This window comes from Callospermophilus lateralis, chromosome 18, assembly GCF_048772815.1.
Source record: "Callospermophilus lateralis isolate mCalLat2 chromosome 18, mCalLat2.hap1, whole genome shotgun sequence".
NCBI lineage: Eukaryota > Metazoa > Chordata > Mammalia > Rodentia > Sciuridae > Callospermophilus > Callospermophilus lateralis.
This window is the reverse complement of record NC_135322.1, coordinates 18453040-18469771: the sequence shown is the minus strand read 5'-3', so window position 1 is coordinate 18469771 and position 16732 is coordinate 18453040. Positions and strand designations below refer to the sequence as shown.

At 35.8% G+C, this 16732-nt stretch overlaps 1 protein-coding gene and 1 pseudogene across 4 annotated transcripts in view; one reads left to right on the top strand and one right to left on the bottom strand.

Annotated features, from left to right (window-relative positions):
• The window catches only part of Lsm14a (LSM14A mRNA processing body assembly factor), a 62895-nt gene that overhangs the window by 12882 nt on the left and 33281 nt on the right, over positions 1–16732 (top strand). For all 4 annotated transcript variants that reach the window (XM_076839557.2, XM_076839558.2, XM_076839556.2 and 1 more), the window contains exons 2-3: positions 12048–12211; positions 16237–16366. In XM_076839557.2, the coding sequence (XP_076695672.2) occupies positions 12048–12211; positions 16237–16366 (294 nt within the window). The remainder of the gene's footprint in view (positions 1–12047; positions 12212–16236; positions 16367–16732) is intronic.
• On the bottom strand, positions 6739–7337 carry LOC143384121 (inhibitor of growth protein 2 pseudogene; annotated as a pseudogene).

Here is a 16732-nt window from a genome sequence, read left to right as displayed (position 1 = left end):
TAATTCATTTGGCTGAAATTTTCTTTCCAAAAAGAATAAAGAAAAAAATATTCTGAGGTGCATGTCTTATTGGTCTTTTTGTTATTTCACATGTCAAATATTTTGCCTTACCAGGTTTCTTTTCCATTGTACTCCTTAACATTGTTCTGTTGTTCCCTGGCATTTACTGCTACATGTGAAAAGCTAGATACTAGTCTGATTCTTTTTTCTGTATAACAAACATATTGTTGGTGGATTTTCCAGCAACTTCCATTTGAACTCTTCTAGACTTTGTCTTGTATTGGGTGGCCCTGTTGATCTAAAGAATCAAGCCTTTCTTTAGCTTAGGAAAACTTCTGATCATTGTTTCTCATTGTGGAGTTCTTTTGACAGATATATAGTTTTAAACATTTATCCTCCATTATTTTTGTATATTTTCTAGCTTTTAAATTTTCTGCCCTGGATTCTGAGACCTTTTCTCAAATTGGTCTTTTGGTTCACCAATGTGTTAGTGCCCTTCTGTTTGATACTTACATTGAGTTTGAGTGAGGTGAGTGTGAGTGAGAGTGAGAGAGAGAGTGTGTGTGTGTGTGTGTGTGTGTGGTTTCCCCCATTTCTTTTTAAATAAGAAATCATTGATTATGATAAAAATTTTCAATAACTTAGTGAAAATACCTCTCCCTCTACAACCTGTCATTCAGGCCTCAGTATCTTGTGCTTGGCTTTCAGAGCTATCCAGCTGATAATGTAAGCATATATGTAAAAATACCTGGAGTTTTTTGTTGTTGTTTGTATTTTTTCTCTTTTCGTTCACAGCCTGTTCTTGTTTATTTATCATAGAATGCAAGCTACATCTTAATATTTCCTGTATTTATTTGGTATTTTCTATTTCCTATATTGACTTGATTTGCATGTGTGCTGTGTGCTCTTATTGTTAGCTCTTTTTGTTTTTTTGTTTTTGTTTTTGTTTTTTAAATTTTTGTCGTAGGGATTGAACCCAGGACATTACATATACTGAGTACATACTCTACCACTGATCTACACCCTTAGCCACCCGGGTAGATTTTTTAAATCCCCAACCTACTTGTGCATGTGGACATTTTTTTTTAAAGCTCAGTGTATGTGGCAGGGAATACTATCAAACTTTAGTTATAGAGACAAGCTCTTGTGGTATTAGTGAAAATACTGCTATGAGTTTAGCACATTTCCAACCCTATTTTTTTAATGTACCAAGATTTACAAATGGAAGTTTAGAATGAATGTTTTTGACATTTGATTTGTGCTCTTTTAACAGTGATTTAAGTCACTGTCCAATTTCTTAATGCATACCTCATTCCTCTTTGAACAATTACTTACTGAGTGCACATGGGAGAGACACTTGACACTGTTTTAAGGGATTATTTCCTTTGAGTAGTCAAATAACCAAAATAGAACACAGTTAAATTTCTTTATTGCCATTATTTATTAACTTATGTGTTTTATGGTACCCTTAGTGTGTTGTTCCACAGAAAATATTCTAGAACTAGTCTACGTTCTTGATAGCCATACTTTTTTTTCCTCACCCCAGGAAAAATATATCAATGAATATACTTACTTGAAGTTAAATGACAATGCTTAGAAGCTGTGAACTTGGCAGAACTTCTGAGAAAATGATCTAGCCTCCTACCTTTGAATGAACAATGAGTACTCAAATAGACATGTAAAATCTGCCCCTTTTCCTGAAACCTCATATACAGTCAATCTTACTATTCCTGTTTTCCTTATTTTTTTTAATTGTAGATGAACCCAATACCTTTATTTATTTATTTTTATGTTGTGCTGTGTGAGGATCAGATCCAGTGCCTCACACCTGCCAGGCAAGTGCTCCACTACTTAGCTATAACCCCAGACCCCTTCTATTCCTTTTGATTTTACCTCCTAAATTCTTTTTGACTCCCTCTCTTCGCTGCATCTTCACCATAACCACCCTGACCCAGACCTCTGTCAGCTCTTATCTGGCCCACAAGTAATCTTCACAAAATCATGTCACTTCCTTTGAAATCTTTTAGTGGTTTTTAGTTCTTAGGAAAACTGAAATTCTTACCTTGCTCCTTGGTACCTTTATTTCATGCCACACGTTCTGCCCATTGCTTCTCTTGTACTTTCCCATTTTCATTTTATAAACATCTTTCTGCCTCAGGGACTGCACCCTGCCCCTGTCTCTCTTCATCTGCAAATCTCAGTTCAGGTTTTACATAGTCAAAGAAACTTTTTTTTTTTGAAGAATGATCAAAATATGGTCTTTACTTTTATAACTGTATAAATGTGATCCAAATATGTCCACCAGTTTTTCCAAAAGAAACGTTGTAAATAAGCCAACTGTCTGTTCACTGGTATATTTATAAACTTCCTAGATGTCTCTCTTGGGTTTCATTACAGACCACTCATACCTTTCTTTGGTTTTCATGAAGTTTTCTTTCTTTTTAACTTTTTCTTTATTTATTTTTATGTGGTGTTGAGGATCGAACCCAGTGCCTCAAACATGCTAGGAAAGCACTCTGCTACTGAACCACAATCCCACCCTCATGCAGTTTTCTTTAATCCTCATTCTTGTAATTATTTTCATTCTTTATGAGTGTAATGGCCCCTTACACTACACAGAATCCTTGTGAGGATTACCTAAGTTAATATATGTTACAGTACCTAGCTTATGTCTAAACCAATGAAGGAAGGTATCAAACCTGCTATAGTAAATGCACACCAAATGTTAAGTAAATGCTGTCTTTCCTGTTTTTTCTTCTGGCATATTCCTATGCTCTGCTAATTCTGACTTGTTCTCATATCTGTCCCCTTTCTCAGTCTTTACTATCACTATTCATAATGTAGGAAATCTTTATTTCTTGCTGTATATTCAACTTCCTCTGTGATTTCTCAAGAACTTCTTTTTTTTTTCAAAATTACATTGTCTCCGACTGATGTCCTCATTAATTTTAATATTTTATTAGTTATTAATGGATTTTTATTTGTTTGTTTATACGTAGTGCTGAGAATCCAACCCAGTGCCTCACATATGTGAGGCAAGCACTCTACCATTGAGCTACGGCCCCAGCCCCCAACATTTTAAAAATAACTTCATACTTCTTTATGGATAAAACCTAAATTTAACAGGGGTTTGCCTCCTTATCCTTCTACTTGTTCTGATTCTTTTGGGGGCCTCATGTTACATATGTGTCTAGAGTGCCCCTTCACCTGTCAGGTTCTTCTGTAATACTAAAAGCACCAGCAAATACAAACTCCCCTACACCTTTCATCTGCATATACTATTTAATAATTTGTCATTCAGGAGAAGTATTTAGCACTTACTAAGTAAGTACATCTGATTATATCCTAGCCTTATGCTAGATGCTGGAAAGGAGAGCAGTACAAAGTTTCTTGAAGACAGCATTTAAGCTGTGGCCTGACAGGTAAGTCAGAATTAGACACATAGATACTGTAGTGTATCAGGGAAACAGACAGCTAAAAAGCTCCTTGTCTTTGTAGCTGCATAAACCCTTGTCCTGGCCCATAATACTTGCATCATTTGCTATCATTTTCTTAATCAAGTCCCTTCAGATTTGAGGCCTTTCCACAAGGATCCCTTGAATTTCAGTGCTCTTTACATGGCTATTATTGAAGAAATGCAGCTGACTGAGAAAAAATTTACAAAGAAGATAGAACTAAAGCTGTGGAAGTTTCAAATGACAATGAGAACGTGTCAGATAACCAACTCAGCCCTGCCCCTTTTCATTTTGCTTCCTTTTACATAATACATCATTTACTCTGTCATTTAAATATCAGGTTAACAAGTTTTTTGTTTGTTTGGGGTTTTTTTTTGTTGTTGTTGTTTTTTGGTACCAGGGATTGAACCCTTGGCGCTTAACCACTGAACTACATCCTTAGCTATTTGAGATAGGGTCTCGCTGAGTTGCTTACAGCCTCCTCAGGTTGCTGAGATTGACCTCAAACTTGTGATCATCCTGCCTCAGCCTCCCAAGTCACTGGGATTAGAGGCCTGTGTCACCACACCTGGCCAACAAGTTTTCTTGATAAATAGTAGGGAGCCATAGAAAATTTTTAGCTGGTAATGTGACATTTCAGAGTCCAGCTTTTAGTTTATTCCAACACCATCGTATAAAATTTGATTGAAAGCAAAGGGGAAAGTTGGCAATGATAAGGTCAGTTATTTTAAGAGTTGACAAAGAGGAAATGTAGACTTAAAACTAGTTTTGTTCTTATCAAGTTTTATTTTAGTATGTTTCGCAGCTAGATATCAACATCTTTCCCCTGTTGTGTCACTTGTTTTAGCAAATTAACTATTTGTTGCTCACATGAAGAGTACTTTTTTCTGAAAACTTTACTTGGTCACAAAATGTATAGTTGAACAACTTGATAAGTTTTTAATTGGGGAAGACAATATAATAATAATTGATGACAACATGAAGAATGTTTTACTTTCTTAGATGAGTTAAAATGGGTTTCTAAATCAATTTTCTCTTTCAGGATCTCTGTTACCTACGGTTTCAAAGAGATCCTTGTTAAAAACAAATCTTTGCTTTCTAATAAGTTTTCAGGACAATTATTGTTTCATTATTGTCTCACCATCTAAAATTTCAAAATTGCTCTTTTAGTTTTACATTTCTCTCTGTGTCATTCCCCTGAAATTCTTACTTGCACTCCTCAGTGTCCACTTAAAGCTGTCTGAAATTATTATGATTAAGAAGAATATATTGCTGAGCACAGAGGCACTTGCCTGTAATCCCAGTGACTTTGGAGGCTGAGGCAATAGGATTATAAATTATAAAAGGGCTGGGGCAGGGGCTCCGTGGTCGAGTGCTCTCCTGGCACACATGAGCCACTGGGTTTGATCCTCAGCACCATATAAAAAATAAAATAAAGGTATTGTGTGTGTGTGTGTGTGTGTGTGTGTGTATACATATACATATATAATAAATTCAAGGCAAGCTTCAGCAGCTTAGCAAACCCCTGTCTCAAAATAAGAAATATGAAAAGACTATGCCAGGTGCAATGGAACATGCCTTTAATCCTAGCAGCTCAGAAGGCTGAGGCAGCCGGATTGCAAGTTTAAAGCTAGTCTCAGCAATTTAGCAAGACCCGAAGCAACTTGGTGAGACCATATCTCAAAATAAAAAGGGCTAGGGATGTGGCTCAGTGGTTAAACACCCCTGGGTTCAAACGCTAGTAGCAAAAAATAAAAAGAAAGCCTGGGGAGGTAGTTCAGTGATAGAGCACCCTGAGTTCAATCCCTGGTACCCGAGGAAGGAGAAGGCTGGGGTTGTGGTTCAGTGATAGAGCACTTTCCTAGCACGTATGAGGCCCTGGGTTCGATCCTCTGTACCACATAAAAATAAACAAACAAAATTAAGATATTGTGTCCATCTACAGCTAAAAAATATATATATTTAAAAATAAAAAAAAAAAGAAGGGCTGGGGTTGTGGCTCAGAGGTAGAGTACTCACTTAGCATGCATGAGATACAGGGTTCTATCCTCAGCACTACATAAAAAAAGTTATTGTGTCCACCTACAACTAAAAAATAAATATATATGTGTGTATATGTGTTTGTGTATATATGTATATATATATATATTTTAATATCTGAGTAAATCTCTGTATATAGCTTGAGCACCCCTAATTTGAAAATAAAAAATTTGTAACTTTTTACACCTGAAGTCCAATAACAGGTTGGAGTCAAAATATAGACAATTTTATGCAATACCAACAGTGCTATATAAATTTACTTTTAGGCTATGTGTATAAGGTATATTTGAAACATTTATGAATTTTTTTATTTATACTCAGGTTCCATCCCCAGGACATAACTTTTCAAAATCTAAAACACATTTGGTCCCAAGCATTTTGGATAAAGAATACTTCCTTAACCTGAAAGAGGAAGCTAGTGAAATTGCAAGTGAGAGAATCTCATTAGTTGAGCAAGATCTTAAACCTATGATTGTGGGAAAAAGGGGTTTTATAGAAGCAGACTGTGGTGCAATTCAAAGAGCAGGCCTGTGGAACCTTTTGTGTAGCTCTGGTCCTGAATAGAAAATCCATTGAGTGGAGTTGTAGCTTATCAGTAGAGCATTCATTGCCTAGCATATGTGAGCCCCTGGGTTCATTCAATCAAGTAAGTAAATAAATGTATATATAACATATTTTATAAAATATATTTATATATTATATATAATATTGTATATTATGTATTATATATGTGATAATACATAATATTATATATGTTTGTTCACAACCACTTTATTTTCAGGGCCTGTACAAAGGGTCTGCACTGTAGAAGAGATGATTGCTCTTTTAATATTTAAATAATTAAAAAATATTAAATTTTCACTTTTATAGGTTTATTCCAAATCTGCTATATTTCAGATGGTTTCAGCAAGAATTAGTGTATAGTACTGGAAGTAAAACAAGTGCTGGACTTCTGTGTAAATGTCAGAAGAGAAATACCAACTGTAACCTTTTTCCTGACTTGATGCTTTTGCAGTTGCTTTTTAAATCAAAATATAGACAATTTTATACAATACTGTTGGCATATAATACCCACATTCTGTTGCCATCCAGTTTTTTTCCTAAGTACAACTTTTAATACACCATTAATACTAATGATTAAACATTATTCCTTAGTCTTCTGAATTTACCTTGAAATATTTTCTAAAAGTAAATGAATTGTATAAAAGACATATAAACCCTTGAAAATATGAATTGACCATCACTACCTCAATCTTCTCTCCTTTTGTGTCTTTTCAGTACTTTAGTCTGTTGTTTTCTCATTATCTCCCCCTGCACTTTGGGCAATACCATTCCTCTTTGTTTTATAGGTTCTCTCATCCCCCCCCCCCCCAAGAAACGTGGTTACATAAATGATGTATAGGTTATTGGGATCTAGTGCAAATTCAGTAGGCGAGGCTTATCTTTCCTACATGACCTTAGAGCATTTCTTTTTCTTGGCTGACTTGGATTTTCTTTCTTTAGGTGACTGATCATCACAGTCTTGATCCCATTTGTCTGTAACATAAATCATGACTTTCACTGGTTCTCTACCTATGGGATCTTCTTGAAGCTCTTTCTGGCTGGCTAGAATCCATTTTTGCTTGTGCTGAGGCTCATTCACTTTCAGCATGATCTTGGAGATACTGTAAATGTAACTCCATTTGTCTTTCTCAATTTTCCACTAATTCAAGCATTTGTGTGATGATCTGAATTTTTTCATCTCCTAATTCTTGTACATTGATTAATGCTCTCTGGACATGCTGCAATAGGTATTTTTTTCTGGTTTTAATCATCTTCATTATTGTATTTTTTCATAGACATACGTTTTCTTTAATGTTTATATAGCCGGGGTCAATGACAGTCCCTGCTGAAGCATCCTCCTCTTGATTCATTGGGTGGCAAAGAGAATTGAAACATAGCAAACAAGTTTCCAACCCCACTAACACCCTGCTTGCTGAGAGCCATAGCCAAGTAGGAATGACGCATGGCATTTTTGGTTGAAAGGTGACCCTGCTCAGGGATTAGGGTGAATCCTGCTGGGAATAGGGTGGCTCCAGGTTTAGGGTGGATCCTGCTGGGATTAGGGCGTATCCTGCTGCCTCAGGCGCCAGCTCCTTTGGAGTTCCTTTTGAGTTCAGTGAGAGTAGAGTGTCAGTAGAGTGAGAGTTCGGGAATAAAGAGTTGCTGTTTGAATCTACAAGGCTTTGTGGTGGCTCGGTTATTTTGTGCCCAGCCAGACTACAGCACCTGCTAACATCCTGCATAGCCTGGCTTCCTCCTAAACAGCCAGCACCATCTATGTAAGAGGTTGTTATTTCTGAAGTTTGCTCAAAACACATTCTTTTATTTTATCCTAAGTAGGTTTATTGTATAATTTAATCCAATTCCCTTTGTATTAAACACTGTTCAATACTTTTGGAAATAGCTTACTTAATACCTTTCCACTTTAGGATTTATTCAAGAAATATTCAGATGTCTGCTATATGTAGGGCACTGTGTTAGATTCTGTGGGAGTTGCAAAGATGATTTAAATACATATCTTTCTCCTGAGCATCTTTAAATTTTAGAAGGAGGAAGTATAGCTAGAATGATAGAATGCAGTATGATTTTCAGAGGAGAAAGATAACTTCATACTTAATAGAGTTGTATGATATTTAATTTTATGTGTCAGTGGGCCACAGTGCCTTATAACAGATGTTTACAAAGAAGACAGATCAAGCATTCTCCATTTTTCTGAGAAGATATTTTTTGAATAAGATTAGTGTTTAAATGTGTAGGTTTTGAGTAACTAGATTACCCAAAATAAAATGTTGATGGGCCTCCACTAAACCCTTAAAGGCTGTAATAGAACAAGCTGGTGCTGTGTCCCACACCTATAATCTCAGTTGCTCAGGAGGCTGAGGCAGGAGGATCCAGCCTCAGCAACTAAGCAAGGCCCTAAGCCACCTACCAAGCCTCTGTCTCTAAATAAAATTAAAAATGGCTAGAGATGTTGTTCAGTGGTTAAGTACCCCTGGGCTCAATCTCCTGTACCTTAAAAGGTGGAGGAGAACTTTAATAGAACAAAGACTGACCTCCTGTGAGCAAGAAGGAATGTTACCAGCCTCTGTAGATTTTGGATTTTACCAGGTCTTTTAGAATAACACATGCTCTGTTTTTCCTCTGCTTTTACACTACAATCAACAAAAGGCTTTCATGATCCTAACAACCTAGGGATTTCTTCCTTCCAGCAAGCAAGCAGCTCTGTAAAAGCAGACACAAGCTGGATTTAATTTAATTCTGACACTATCTGCTATTTAATTCTGTGGAAATAGCACTCACAGGTTAAGGGCTTAGTCCCAAACCCCAGGTTTTACCATTGCTTCTTCTGTCCAGTTGTAAATTGGGGTTTCCACTCCTTCCTTGGGTTTGATAATTTGCTTGAGTGGCCCACAGAACTCATCTATTGGTTTATTATATCAGATGTTACAAAGAAGACAGATAAAGAGATGTATAGGTAAAGTATGGGAAAAGGGACATGGAGCTTTTCATGCCCTCTGGATACACCATCCTCTAGGAAAACCTACATGTGTTCAGCTATAGCCTTGTCCTTTGGGGTATTTTAAGGAGACTTTATTGCATAGGCATGATTAAAGCATGGGCAGCTGTATCAAAATGAGATTAAGCAAAAAAAATATTGTCTGATGCCAGTAGGTTGGATGAGAAAAACAAGCAAGGTCTGTGGTTCCAACAATCTGCTTAGCCTCTCAGTGCAGCAGTGTTCAGGGCAGGGCCCCCGTGGAATGAGGTAGGTCTTAGACAAGGGTAGGTCAAAAGGATTAAAGGCAGGGGAAGATTAGGGACCTATTTATTTATTTATTCATTTTTTCATTCATTCATATATTTTTAGTTGTAGTTGGGCACAATACCTTTATTTTATTTATTTTTAAGTGGTACTAAGGATCGAACCCAGCATCTCGCACGTGCTATGCGAGTGCTCTACCACTGAGCCACAACCCCAGCCCCTCTCTGACCTATTTAAGGGGAGAGAAATTCTAGTTTCTGGGCCTGCCTTGGGAAGGTTTTCTTCCAAGATGTTTTGGGAAATACACCCTTAATTTCAAATCCATTTATTAGCTTTTGTGGGGAGGAATATGCTGGAGAGCAAACCTAGGGCCTTCAGCATGCTGAGCATGTGCTCTACCACTGAGTTACATCCCCAGCCCCTATCAAAAAATAAATTTTTTTTTAATCAAGTGACTCCCTGTTTAACATGATGAAGTATATGTTTATAGACTTGTGGTTTTTGTGTTTTAATTTCCCAGTTTTTGTTAAAAATGCTGTGTGATAGCATTATTGTTTTGTCACACTTTGTAGCCCTTTCTGTAACTACTAAATTTACATTCTGTTCTAGAGCCATAATAATCATCATGTACGATTACATGCATGAATGAGTTTATAATCCATTTCCTATATTTTGGAGGGGATGGTGCAGGGTCCTGGTGATTGAACCCTGATCCTTGAGCATATTATATGTGCTCCACTGCTGAGCTTCGTTCTCATCCCCATATCGTATGTTTTTAATATTTTCTCTTATTCTGTTGTCACTAGGTCATTGGTTAATTCTTGGATCTTCATAACTATCACCTCTTGTTTTTATTACTGTACTACCTTTTACTTTTTCTTTGCATTTTTTGCTTGTTCTCCAAATTATTCTTTTAGTGACTTGATATTACTGCATTGACTTGTTTGTTTTGTTTTGTTTTATTTTCCGCAATACTGGGGATTAAGCCCAGAGGTATATCCCCAATCCTTTTTATTTTGAGACAGTCTTTTAATATGTTGCCTAGACTGACCTTGAACTTGTGATCCTCCTTCCTCAGCTACCTAAGCAGCCAGGATTCAGGTGTGCACCACCAGGCCCAACCTGTTACTTGTTCTTGATGCATATATTGTGCTGTTACTTTGCTGCCATAAATATTAGTCCTGAATATTTTTCATGTATCTTCGAAAACCATGTTTTATTTCTGTTATTGTTTTTTTCTTCCCTCCTTATTCATTGCTTTTACTTCTTTTTATCTATCTCTTCTGTAAAAATTTTCTCCCATACCCTTTATACTTTTTTTCCTTACACATTCCAATATAAGCTGCTTGCCTGAATATGGAATACAGATTCTTTTCTAATTCATTCTGAATTTACTTGGATATAGTTTGAATGGTTTGGTTAGGCCTTAGAAGACCTAATAGAACTTCTCTGTGATTTTTGTACAAGAGCCATTGATTTTTCTCTGTGCTCCAGAATGAGGCTGAATTAGATTTATTTGTTACTGTCTTAGCCCACTTTTCTCTTCTTCAGCCTCCTTGTCACTTCCTCCTGGCTGTTTAAAGATTGTTTGGCCTTTAGGAGAAGGGTAGCTCTACTGGGGCATTCAACACCTTTTCACTTATGACACCTACATTCCAGTCCCCTTCTAAGTTAGGGAATAGTAGTGAAGATTTCTCCGGACTTAGAGTGGACAGGGAGTATGCTACATGTGGATTCTGGGCTTGGTCTTCCAGATTGGACTAATTCAATCTGATTTTGAATGATTTGGGAAGGGGAGCAATACTGGGGATTAAACCCAGGGCCTTCTGTGTAATAGATAACTGCTCTACCACTGAGCTACATTCAGTCCTTTTTGTTTTTTTATTTTGTGACAGGGTCTCACTAAGTTGCCAAGGCTGATCTGGAACTAGTAATGTTCCTGCCTCAGCCCTCCCGAGTTGCTGGGATTACAGGCATGTGCCACTGCACCTGGCTTGGATACATTTTTCAGAATTCTTAAAGGCAGTGAACCTGAAAATTAAATAATCATTAAAGACTCAGGGGGTTGGTTTAATATGCGTTTTTCTGGACTCTGTCCCCAGAATGTCTAATTTTGTCAAAATCTTTATTTACAGCCAGTTTACCCTGTTGCAGGTGGTCCACAGTTTAACTTTGAGTAGTGCTCAAAATAATATGTCTTAATAATACAGTAGATATTTTAGATAACTCTGGAGTTTCAGACTGTCCTATGAGGCTGAATAACTGACAGTTGCTCATTCTAGCTTCTAGAGAACTTTTTGCTAACCAAGTAATTGTTACCTTCAAAAAAAAAAAAAAGATCAAACAGGACTTTGTAGGCTGGAAAAATCTTTGTTGCCACCCCCCTCCTAAACAAGAAGTATGACATAAGTTTGAAAATAATTATTTTGCTGAATGGGGACATTACATCAACAGTGCAAGGAAGGACATTTAAATACCTTTCCATAGTCACCATAAATAAAGGTAAATATAAACATAGGAAGAACACAACCTCATAATTCTGATAATCTTTTAAATCAAGTACATTTAGCTTAAGCAAAACCCACTGTTGTCCTCTTAAAAAAAATGATATTTACAAATCAATGAATACCTTCTGACATGATACTTCGAAACTGCAGCTTGATACTTGGAACAGTACTAAGAGGAGCTACCTGAATGTGTGAATATGATGACTAGTAGCACATCTCATGTCTTTATTTTCTCAACAGTTCGATCCTTTGGTACAGAAGACAGACCAACAGATCGTCCTATACCACCTCGAGATGAAGTCTTTGAATATATTATATTCCGTGGGAGTGATATTAAAGATCTCACCGTTTGTGAGCCACCAAAACCACAATGTTCTTTGCCTCAGGACCCAGCTATCGTTCAGGTAACTGATAATAAATTGTCTTGGAATACAAGTAAACTTTGCACACATGCATAATATAACCCTTGATTTGCCTCTGCTAGTTGAATGTGTAATTTACCATTTCAAAGTTGCCTGGATACCTAAAATTACCTAGATAATGTTCTTACCTGGATTTTTCTATTTGGATTGTAAATTGGACTAAATAAGAAATAAGCTAACTCTAGAAGATACTCTATTCAAAGCACAAGCACTGTTCATAAAATCAGTCCTCATGTACCCTCTGAGTTTGATCCATAATTTTTCTTACTTTTACAAGTAAGGAAGTTGAGAAAGAATTATTTGAATAGACCCAGGCAATTTGGCTCCAGAATCCAGGGCTCTATAACACTACACTATTCAGATAATGATTTATATTACAAACTAGGGTGATGATAGCTACTCTTAAGTAAAAATTATTAGGTTTAATGGGAGGAAAATGCCAAGTCACAATATATATTGTATGATGTGCACTGGTATATAATAAGATAGCATAAATATAAAAGGATTTTTTAAACATAGACAAGTTCTTCAATTTCCAAAATAAAAAACAACTCTAGTATTCTCAGAAAAAGAAACTGGTAATTTGCATATTTTATTAAAAATAGAAGCATACAATATGTAAACAATTATAAATTATTAATTAAAGCTATCCATTACAGTATATGTTTACATGTTCATTGGAAACAAAAGCTTTCTGAATTTTGCCCTAACAAAAGAATATTTAATATTTATTTTTTAGTTGGACACAATACCTTTATTTTGTTTACTTATTTTTATGTAAAAATACATTTATATGAGAGCATAGCTGATTAAAAGTTGTGGCTCTCCCATGATTTTCCTTCTGAATTCATTTTCTTCTTGCTTAAGTTTTTGTCACTTAAAATATACTTGTTCAGGGGCTGGGGTTGTCGCTCAGCGGTAGAGCACTCGCCTAGCATGTGCGAGGCTCTGGGTTCGATCCTCAGCACCCCATAACAATAAATAAAATAAAGATATTATTTCCAACTGCAACTAAAAAAATTTTTTTTAATAAAATATACTTGTTCAGTTTTTTTTTTACTTCCAGCTATTAAAGGATAATATCTAATAAACTCTTCTACAGAAAATATAAAATTGAATATGATATTTAAATGAAGAGAGAAAAGGACCTTTTTCTTTATTCACTGTTTATTTATTCACTGTTTTTCCCTTGAATAAAATGTGCTCTTGCAGCATAAACTGTGAAAAATTCTCCAGTCTTATCTATCCCTCCATTTTAAAGTTTTCTTCTTAGGGTAAGAAGTGTGATGTAATCTCCAAAAAAATGTAAATTTTTTAGATGGAGAAAGAAAAGATACATTCTTTCGTGTGTGTGTGTGTGTTTTACTAGGGATTAATGCAAGGGCATTCTACCACTGAGCTACACACCCACACCTCCCCACACCCCCAACTTTTTTGATAGCGTATAGAACTTGGCAATCCTCCTGTCTTCTCTTCCCATGTGATACCCACCCTGTCCAGCCAAGACACAGACACTTTTTTCTTCCTGCCTTTCTTGTCTAGCAGTTGTTCATATGCAAGAGTAAGAATTGTTATAAAGAATAAACAGTGCTTTAAATACAAATAAAAAGTTCTGGTTCCTAAGGAAAACAATTCTATATAATTCTAAATTAAGTATTTTCTAAATTCCTGTTAAAAATAGAAGGTTATTTGCATTAAGTTCTATTCCACCATAACCCTTTGAGTATATAAGGATAAATTGGTGAATTCTGTACTTCAAGAAGTCACCAGATAGATGGGAGATGCTTCACCTCCACTACACATTCTTTTTTTTTTTTTTTTTTTTTTTTAATATTTTTTCGTTGGACACAATACCTTTATTTTGTTTACTTATTTTTATGCGGTTCTGAGAATCCCAGGGCCTTGCACATGCTAGGCTAGTGCACTCCTACTGAGCCACAACCCCAGCCCCCGCCCCCGCTACACATTCTTTTCTTTTTTTTTTTTTTTAATTATTATAAAAGTGTGCTTTATTATAAGGAAAAGTTAAATATAACCAATAATACTGAAAATAACAAAACTGGCATTTATAGCCTTGGTCAAATTTCTTTATTAAACAGGTATTTATTTAGTGTTCCATGAATAGTTAAGAGTCAGCTTATGTGACAAAAGAGATAAATGGGAAAAGTGAATAAAGAATACAGAATGATGAACCAAAATTTTCTTTTTTGGCTTATTTAACAGATAAAGTCTTAAATAGAAAACAAGTCATCTTCATATAGCAAGCTCCCCTTCCCTACAAGGTTTTGCAAAAGTGTTGTAAAATAGCTGCCCACATTAAAGACTGGTGTTATTTTATTTATTGTCCTTATATATATCTTTTTAAAAATTTTTTTTAGTTGTAGACTGACATAAAATATCTTTATTTATTAATTTATTTTATATGTGTTGGTGAGGATCAAACCAGTGCCTCACACATGCTAGGCAAGTGCTCTGCCATTGAGCTACAACCCCAGCCCCCTTATATATGTCTTTTTTTTAAATATTTTTTTTAGTTGTACATGGATATAATATCTTTATTTTTATTTATTTATTTTTATGTGGTGCTGAGGATAGAACCCAGGGCTTGCAAGTCAAGCTACAACCCCAACCCTACATATATCTTTGATAATTCTGTAGCGACCAGTTATTTGAGTTAAATCAGTTTTGGAGAGGGAGAAAAATGAAGAGAGCACAAATCAAAATGGTGTTGAATAACTTCTTCCAACCATCAGAATCTTCAACTTGTTCATTTTATCCATTCAGCAGTACTTATTGAGTTCCTAGCATACAGTTGATATTAATAGTGAACACAAGATAAAGATCTTCCCATAAATGACTTTATATATTGGGCTGGGGTTGTGGCTTAGTGGTAGAGTGCTCGCCTAGTATGTGTGAGGCACTGGGTTCGATCCTCAGCACCACATAAAAATAAATACATAAAATAAAAGTATTATGTCCATCTACAACTAGAAATTTTTAAAAAATGACCTTATATCCAGGAGCCTTCAGTACATTCATATTTATTTATGGAGTATTTTATAATAAATTAATAAAATATATATGTATTAAATATATTATAGGTTTGATAAGTTAAGATTTATATAAAAAATCTTCCTCAACTTAATATAATTGCCTGTAAAAATGTTTTGTGTGGGATATGTTGGTTTCTGCATGTCATTCCTATGAATTTAATAGTAATCCTCAAATGGTTGAAAATAAAAGGAAAATCACAAGTGAGATGTGTCAGATCAGACAAGGCAGGCAGCGGCCAAAGGAGGCAGATTTAAAAGGGCCGCTGAACAGGCTTTATTAAGATATTACTCTCGATGGAACTCGATCAGACCCACAGAGGGGATAGGGGAAGGGTCTGAGGAGAAACCACGTGGAATCTGGACTGGACTAGACTTTTATGGGGCTTACAGCAGGAAGGGAAGGGCTTGGGACAGGAAAAGGTGTTTCTAGGGTCCCTTGCCCCCTTGGAGTTGGTCAGGGGAGTTGGCTGAACCCCAGGATTGGCCAGGGGGGTCCTGCTGATTGACAGGCGTTTCCGCTGGCATCTGATTGATGTTCTTTTCAGGCGCAGACTGCTTTGTTCTAAGTTGCTACTAAGTCGCCACCACCGACCTAACAAGATGTGTTACTTCTTTCAGTACATCCAGTATTACTGAATGCAATTTTTCCTTAAACAAAGTTACTTTACTTACTCACTTTTCATTTATTCTTTCCTAAATCTGCTGTAAAACTCTTAAATCACAGGATGATTTTTTTGTAGAAAAAAGTGTTTGTAATTCCCATTGAGTATAATTGGTACATAATGCACAAATATTAAGGGAGGTTGTTCAGCTGTTGTTAATACTAAATAAATAAGTCATGGTAATTGCTTTTATACTAGTAGTTATAATCTAATACTTGAAAGTTTTAAAAAACTGAATTTCTCTCCGTTATATTCATGTTGCTTAGGAAAATAACCCATGATTTTCTTTCAGTCCTCACTAGGTTCATCTACTTCTTCATTCCAGTCAGTGGGTTCCTATGGACCTTTTGGAAGGATGCCAACATACAGTCAGTTCAGTCCAAGTTCATTAGTCGGGCAGCAGTTTGGTGCTGTTGGTGTTGGTATGTGATGCTTTTCTTTTCCCTCATAATTTCCTTTTCCTTACCACAAAGGTATAAGAAAACTTAACCACAAACTTTTAAAAATGTTTTGATGTTTCTTTTGTAACTTTGTTCCATGATGTTAAACACATGGTGATTATTTTTTAAAGTCTTAGTCTTTTCAATGACCAGTGGTTTCATGGAGGTCAATTTTCAGAATAATCCCATTGTAAAACTGGATGTATCCAATTAGCAGATTCCTTTAAAGTTTATTTTAAATTCATGTAATATACATACATCCATTTAAGATGAATATTTTTTTCAAATGGATTGAATTTTCCAAAAGGGGATATTAGTATGGATATCTGTTAAAAGCTAACTGTGAGA